The 8248-nt window shown below is 49.9% G+C and overlaps 1 protein-coding gene across 1 annotated transcript; it reads left to right on the top strand.

Annotated features, from left to right (window-relative positions):
* Window positions 1–298: 298 nt before the first annotated feature.
* On the top strand, window positions 299–2897 carry LOC310771119 (uncharacterized protein; the record flags this gene model as incomplete). The annotated part of the gene is made up of 6 exons (XM_083663786.1): window positions 299–427; window positions 743–926; window positions 1033–1427; window positions 1556–1809; window positions 1946–2194; window positions 2297–2897. The coding sequence occupies 6 exons, from the start codon at window positions 299–301 to the stop codon at window positions 2895–2897; spliced, it is 1812 nt and encodes a 603-aa protein (XP_083519912.1).
* Between the last annotated feature and the right edge of the window lie 5351 nt (window positions 2898–8248).

The following is an 8248-nucleotide window of genomic DNA, read 5'->3' on the forward strand; positions in this document are numbered from 1 at the left end:
AAAAATAAAAATCAAACACTTGCTCCACATTGCTCCCACATTTCACATCTAAAATTCTCTGTCTTTCTTTCTATCTCTCAAGGGGCTTGACCACCGAAAGCCACCAGCTGTACGGCCTCTTCATGGGGAGGCTGTCATTCGCCATGTTCGAGTGGGACAGCGGCGACCTGGCCCGCCTGACCGAGGCCCGGGGGCCCAGGCTGTCTCTCAGGGAGAAAGCCCAGCACTGCCGCCGCCGCATACGAGGTGCGGAGGAGACGGTGCGGCTCATCCAGGACATCTGGACAGCTTCTGGGAGATGAAGGACAGCTTGGGCGTCCCCCTCATTGACCGCGCCAGAATGGGGGAAATCTGGAGCATGCAGCGCCGTCACATCCACTGCATCCAGGATCCTCCGGGAGTGGAGCTGTACACCAAGACGGGGCAGGTGACCCGGGGAGGGGTCATACTCCCTGTTTTCAGGTGTGCCAGAGGCTCCACTTCCCTGGAGTCCTTTCACCTCCACCTGTGCCGGTTCATTCCAGGTAAGCATTTTCATTTTGTAGCTGGAGGAGATAAAGGGAAGAGCAAACAGCTGGGTGTCTAGAACTTATTTACTATTCACTATGCCACCTTATTGAGATGCACTATTTATGTTGTTTTTATTGGATTTTTATTTGCACTCTAAATAGACTTTGATTGATTGTTTGATTTCCTCTCCACTCTTGTTCAAGGCACTTCTACCAGTGCCCTCCACTTCTAGGTCTTCCTGCTGGAGGGCCTGGCCAGGTGGAATGAGAACCGTGCCAGGGCAGCAGTGGAGGGTGGCAACCGGACGGCGGCGCGCTGCTACAGTGCCGGGCTCCAGCACAACTTCAACCTGCTGACCCAGGAACTCCTGGGTGAGACGCTGGTTGAAACCTATGCTGTGCCCAGGAAGTACACTGGTGAGTTATCAGGGCGAGTCCATTTTATTGAAGCGGTCCCACAGCCTGTCACCTGGTAAACTGATGTAATGGTCTGTCTGTCTGTCTCTGTGTGCGTGTTTTCCAGGGGAGCTGATCGGGTTGCAGTACCTGTACGAGCAGACAGGCAAACCCCCACTGCCGCAGCACCTGGGCACCGAGGAGAAAGATGGGAAAGATGAGGGCAGCGAGGAGGCTGATGAGGAAGAGGGCGTGTTGGAGAAAGAGGAGGATGAGGGCTTCGAGGAGGACGACCTCAATTTCCTGGACCGCTGTCATGATGTGCCACACCATGTCCTGTTGGGCGGGACAACCACCTCGCCAGCTGCCTCCCCCTCCCACGCTGCCTCCCCCTCCCCCTCCACCTCACACACAGCTGCCTCCGCCTCCCACGCTGCCTCCCCCTCCACCTCACACACAGCTGCCTCCGTCTCCGCGTCCACCTCCGGCTCACAGCCAGCTCCATCCCAAGAGGATGATGAGGTAAGCTGTTACTATATTGCCTTTAGTCACTGTGATCATGTGTTTGTGAATTTTATTGTCTCTGTTTTTCTCAGAGGCACTTTAAACTGCCTCTGATAAACTTGACTTGTGTTCATGACATTTCTTAGGACGCGATCGGACCGGATGGTCATGGTGGCTACCAGCACGTGTGCAGGCTGGCCCGCGCCCTGGTGGAGCTGCGTCACGATGCCTTTGTGACGCAGCGTCAGGCGGGGGAGATTGTCGCCCTCTGGCAGAAACTGTCAGAGAGGGACAAGGCTCCCATCTCCCTCCCTGCGCGTCACCAGGACAGGCTGGACAAGGGACGCTTTAAGTCCAGAGTGCGGACCACACACACCCCAGGGGTCGACAGTGTGAACCGGTAAGCGTTGCCAACATGTGAATGTGGGTTTTAAACCTGTTTTTTTGGGGGGGGAAGATATCCATTCAACACAAATGTGTTTTGTGTTTGTTTACTCTGCTCTGTCTAACTCTTAACATGCTGCGTCTGTGTGCAGTGTTGTCTTAGGGTGTGGCTCAGGAGCGGCAGCGTCTCCTGATGACAGCCGCCTGATGGAGGCTGTCTTCAGGGAGCTGTGTCGCCTCCATCCTGCGGGGCAGAAGATAGCGGGCGCCCAGGTCAACCGCTTTGGTGTCGTCCAGAGGGACTACACGCAGATCAGGCACAATGTCTGCAGTTGCAAGGCCCTCCAGGACAACACCTCCATACAGCTGATGGAGGTCAACCGGCGCACCCTTGGGCTTTGGTAAGACCTCATTTCACTTGTCACGCTGTGACTGACCGAATGGATGTCTGTCAGGATTTTTCGGAAGTAGTAATTGTTTCTTTTGTTTTAATTTTTCATCAGGAACTCGAGGCTCACCAAGACCGAGGCGGTGCAGACCCTCACCGTGGCCGTGCCGAAACCCAGCACCTCCGAGGCCGCCGGAGAGCCCCTCCCACCCCCGAAGGTTCTGCTAAAGCAGCCGGTAAAGCCTGACCAGCCTCTGGACTTCCACCTCTCGCGGGACACCTCTGGTCTGGCGGTCAGCAGTAGAGGGCCCCTGGCACCAGCGATGTATGAGCTGGCCATGTTTGAGGAGCCCTCCTCCAGCGCCTCAGCTGCCCCGACTGCTGGTGCTCCACCTGTGCCGGACCCTGCTCCTACCGCAGCCGCCCCCTCTGTGCCACGTACCACCGCGTGGCGGAGAAAGCAGCAGGAGGCCGAGGCGCTGGAGAGGCAATATGCACAGCACGCCGATGACTGGATGACCCAGAGTCAACCTGCGGCGAAGAAGACGCCAGTGGTGCAGAAGTGCCGCAAGTGCCGGCAGCCAAGAACACTCCAATATGGGCACAGCTTCTTCATGGGCGAGCACTTCTGCTCCACTGCTGCAGGCGGCCTCTCAGTCGACAACTGGAAGGCAGAGAAAAAGAGGAAGTTGGAGGAGGAAAAGAGGTCAGTTTAGTGGTCTATTTAATGTTTTTCTCTGTCTAGTGTGTTTAATTGTACTGTTATATGTTATTTTCACTCAGTTGTATATCTGTTGACCTTATTAGTTTGTGTTGTTTATGATCAGTGTGTCTGATAAGATTTTCTTTTTTGTCTTCTAATATACTTAGCGCACGGTGAGCTGTATAGGAGGAGCCCGGCCGGGTGACAACCCACAGAGCCCACAGACTCTACATGCCAGAGCCTCCATCCCCTGGTCCCCACAGTAGTTCTGGACATTTATATTACACATATATTTTTGAATCTTTTTATTATATGTTCATGACATTCACTCTGTTCTGTTCTGTGAAGTGTATTGAAATTGATTGAAACACGGGCTCAACTGTTCAAGTGTCTGAGGATGTCTTTGATCACCCTGGGAAAGCTGCCCCAAGGTGTTAAGGGGGGGGGGGGGGAGGGGGGGGGGCTGTTCAGGATGTTACAGGAGTCAGGCAGACTGTGTGTGTTTGATCGATCAGTGGGGGGGGGGGGAAGTAGAAGATAGAAGCATGGCAGGGGTGGGGATGGCTTGATGTATTTACACTGGATGATGTGTGATTGGCTGACTAGAGAGGAGATTTCCCCACCCTGTGGGCTTATATACACAGAGAAAGGGGGAACTTCTGAAAACTTGTCTCCCACTACGATGGACAAGACCTCCAGCTCCTCGCTCTCCAGCTCCTGCGGCTCCTACATGGATCCATCCTGTTTGCCGTCTCCCAGCAGCTCTCCCTCTCCAGTTCCTGTGGCCTCGGGGGGCTCAAATGCCCCATCCACCTCGACTGGAACCTGCAGAAAGACAGGGACAGGCAAAATGACCCTTTGGAGGAGAAAAAAACAACGCTCCGAGGACAGCGCCCTTCTGGAGCAGGGGGACACGCAGTCCAGGTGCTGGGGCATCCCTGGCCAGGTCTGTGACGTGTGCGGTCAACCCAGACACTGGCAGACCGGTCATGCCTTCTACAAGGGCAAATTTTTCTGCTCAATAGAGCAAGGAGGGATGGCCGTGGCACAGTGGGTTGGACAACAGCGCACGCCGGAGGACCAGGTGATGCCCAGGACCACTAAGTCGAATAGGCTGAGAGCCGCTGGCCAAAAAAATAAAAATAAGCGTCAAACCAAACCCCACAAAATGCACATTTGTCAGCTCTGTGGTCAGCCAAAGCAGGCGGCCTATGGCCACAGCCAGCATGCTGGCGAGCACCACTGCGTGCAGCATAGCTGCAAATCCGCAGAGCTGTGGCTGGCAGAGAGGAGATGAAAGACATTTTGGCCACAGCCTGGCAGAGAGGAGATCTAAAAGACATTTTGATTCAAAGTGTGGTTTGAAGTGTGTGTGTGTGTATTAGTGTGTTTTTGGCTTTTGCCTTTATTTGGTTGATTTTCTGGTTAAAAAATAAAGACTGTTTACTGTCCTGTCTTTCATGATGACTCAGTCAGTTATTCCATTGTAGCACTACATTGACATTGAAGTGAATATATGAACATTATAGGCTATTAGATATTTTATATTTGATTTTATTATATATTAGATTAGATTATTTTATTTATAGGCTATTACATATTATACATGTAGTACAGTAGTAGTAGGCGATAGTGATACTACATTGACATTGAAGTGAATATATGAACATTATAGGCTATTAGATTATAGGCTTTTGAGTAGTAGGCGATAACGTTTGTATTGTAATGCATTGTAATACTACATTGACATTGAAGTGAATATATGAACATTATAGGCTATTATATTATAGGCTTTTGAGTAGTAGGCGATAACGTTTGTATTGTAATGCATTGTAATACTACATTGACATTGAAGTGAATATATGAACATTATAGGCTATTATACTTGTTGCCTGGCAACAGCTGACAACGCAGCACCGCTCTGAGTGGCTCGTCTGTCTGCGGTGCTGAGTGGCTCGCACGTCTGTCTGTCATAACTCTCATAACTCTCGTCGCCCTGCCTCTTAAAGCTGTCGGTCGTCGCCGTTCGGTAAATTGGGACGTTACGGCCGAGTAACGGCCCGATTTCGGGCGAGCGTTTTGGTACCGGGAGAGTCCGCGACGAGACCGGCCGCGGGACCGGTCGGGTAGTCGCGGCTCGGGTGGGCTGCGGCCCCCGCCGGGGGTCCCCGGAGACGGGCGAGCGCGTCTCCGGCGAGTAAAACGGACACCGTCTTCAATCCCTACAGGATTCCAATCTACTCTCCCCTTTGTGCCGGTCTTGTTCCACCCCACCTTTGGGAGAAAGGTGGGGTTTCCCTCTTTCACTCCCGCGCCATTGGCTTGTGCCACCGGCAAGGACCCGCCTTGCCTATTGTCCCTTCCTCTCATTGGTCCTGGGCTGCTGCAGGCTATTGTCCCTTCCTCTCATTGGTCCTGGGCTGCCCCCCCCCCAGTCGCCCCACCCACCCTCAACAAAGTCTTTCAAAGCCGCCATTTTTCTGCCGTCGAAAGTCACACAGTAACAGTCACAGTTGGATTGTATTATTTCGCCAGAACAGAGAATTTCTCCACGCTAAGAGGTAAGAGCTGGATTTTATATCTAATTATGCGATAAAAGCGAGTCTTGTTGAGAGGAAAAACGTAACGTAACGTTATTTGCAGGGCGAAACTCTGTTCGCCAAACTCCATTCAAATACATGCCGTTTTCGCCGAGCCTCAAAAGGGCGAGGACAGCCCGGGGTTTATGTTGTAATAGTTATTGTATGTGAATTAAATGTATGCCGAATTGATTGGTGTTGCCGTGCAATCCATTTAATATGCTTAAAATAACCCAACTATGCCGCTGCTGCGTTAAGGCCGCCGCTTTGCTGTGTGGAGAATTTAACGTTAACCGACTGTATCGTGTTGACTTGCTGATAACGTTACTGTAAACATCTGTCAAGTCATCAAACTGTTGAATTACATATTTCTAGCTGTGCTGTCTGTAACTCTGCCTAATGGTCGTTGCTGCGTGTGTAGCTTTGAAAGTGACATGTGTCATGTTGTTGACATGCATTGCATTGCAGAATGTAAAATTGATAACACTCGTTGCTGCCTGTGCAGCTTTGAAAGTGACATGTCTAGCTTGCATGCATAGCTTACTCTCAAACCTAGGAAAATTGGCATAAATGCATCTTTCTAGCTGGCCTGTGTGCAGCATTGCATTGCAGAATGTAAAAGTGATAACACTGTAAGCTTTGAATTGAATGAATATGCTTATCTTTGCTCTAATCTCTTTGGTAGTATATTTTGTTTTATTTGATCTGTCATGTCGTGAAGACTAACTAATAAATAGTCCTTCTCAAACTACTTTCTACAGGATGCTACCTTGGTCAATCAAAATGTCTTAGCTGTCATTGATTGTGTTGCATAGTTCTACTGTTGACAAAATGTGATATTGTAAGTCGCTTTGGACAGAAGCGTCTGCTAAATGTCATAATGTTAATGTAAATCTAATGTAACTAGCTCAAAATCTGTGCTGTCATTTTGCAGAATGGATTACCGTGTCGGTGAGGGCTGGTGGGTTTTGGTCCACACAGCCAGGAGACCTACGCCGGGCTCTATGAGTCCACCAGCCCTGGGCTCCCAGGGTAAGTGTTGTAATGGATTGTGTGTGTACAATTGTGTGTGTGTGATGCTGTGTGAATCACTGCTCTGATGTTTTGTGCTCATAGCTATGTGAGCCGGGTGAGGAGAGAGCGTGTGTGTGCGCCAGGGTCAGCCATGCACATGCTCCAGTGCTACGTGCACGGCCGGGACCAGGAGAAGAGGGCGGCCGCTCCCCCCCCCCCCCCGGAAAGCCCGGGCCCCTCCACCCTCCAGTAAGCGTCTTGTTCTTTACATGGTAACCTTTCATGACCTGGGTTACACACAACCAACAGCTTGTGAGGGGTTCTCCTGTAATTCTGTTTCTTCTTCTGTGTGTGTGTGTGTGTGTGTGTGTGTGTGTGTGTGTGTGTGTGTGTGTGTGTGTGTGTGTGAGAGAGAGAGAGAGAGAACAAGCTAAAAAGTTATATTGGACTATTAAGATTATCCTCTATCTGGATTAGACTGCAATTATCTTTAATACTCAACCAAACCTCTTTTCAAAGAGCTTTATCTGCCATTTAAATGGATCCAAAGTCAGATTATATTCCAATCTATATGTCAATCAAATGTAGGTCACTTTAAACAATATACCGTACAAACACTAGATTTAATGGGTCGCCTGTAGCCTGAAAAACCGTCACTGGTGTTGGACTCCTGGTTCCGGGACGCGGTTCAATTCCGTGCAGTGACCACTTCTGACGGCTTGCCGGCGACTCAAATTCATTTTTGCATTTCAAATTGCATGGATTTTTAAGCGGTTCAATAGGGAAACATTTAGGCCACATTACCTAGCCCGTCACACACAAACAAACCAATGAGTGAGGATAGGCGAAAGACAGCATAAAACAGCACTGAGCTCTTTCCATCTATGATGACTAACTGTTCAAAATAGTGTTTCCACTAGTTAAGTGAGTGAATGTCCACACAGAGAATTATCTTTGGGTGAGGTTCCCGTTTATTATAAACACCAAATTGAAACTATATACAATATTTACTGTTGCACTGGTCATATCAAAGCGCAATGTCTATACATACGTGTTAAGTATGTTGGATAACAGATTCAATAGTAGCTAGCTCGCAGAGCGCAATAACGCACGTCCACACACTGTATTTGGCTGGGCAGGAAGAGGAAGTTTATTTCGCACATGCGCAGTAGTAACTTGAGCAGTAACGTCACATACATACGGGATCCACGCAGGGACCAAATAGCTTCGTATAGCGCAGTGATAAACAGTGGCTGTATAAGTGAGACTGTACATTAGCACATACACTTCTGTGTATTATGTTCAACATTTACATTGAGTGCAGCAGTTTGCATCATTGAAGCCATATCAATGATGGACACCAGTGCGCCAGCAGAGAGGCAACAATGCCTTTTGAGGGCTTCAAAGGAGGCCAAGGTCAAAGGTCAGTCTGTGGGCCAACAGGACCACATACTGCTGGATCCGAAGACTGCCTTCGAGGAAGGTAACAGCTTGGCATTGCATTCATACTTCAACAATGACAACCTAATGTGGTGCACTAGAGCTTTAGCTTGTTTGTTCACTGAGGTCATAAAATGTTTTGTCTTTAGCAAAAAGGCACTGTGGGCTGGAGAGGCCTACTGAGGCCCAATACCTCGGGAAGCTGGTCCTGCCGTTTGGCCGCTTCGTTGGCAAGACTTTTAAATGGCTAGTGGAGAACGACGTCAAATAGTAAGCTCTCCCTCTCCAGTTCCTCTGGCCTCGGGGGGCTCAAATGCCCCATCCACCTCGA

This window comes from Poromitra crassiceps, assembly GCF_964638095.1.
Source record: "Poromitra crassiceps genome assembly, contig: HAP1_SCAFFOLD_365, whole genome shotgun sequence".
NCBI lineage: Eukaryota > Metazoa > Chordata > Actinopteri > Beryciformes > Melamphaidae > Poromitra > Poromitra crassiceps.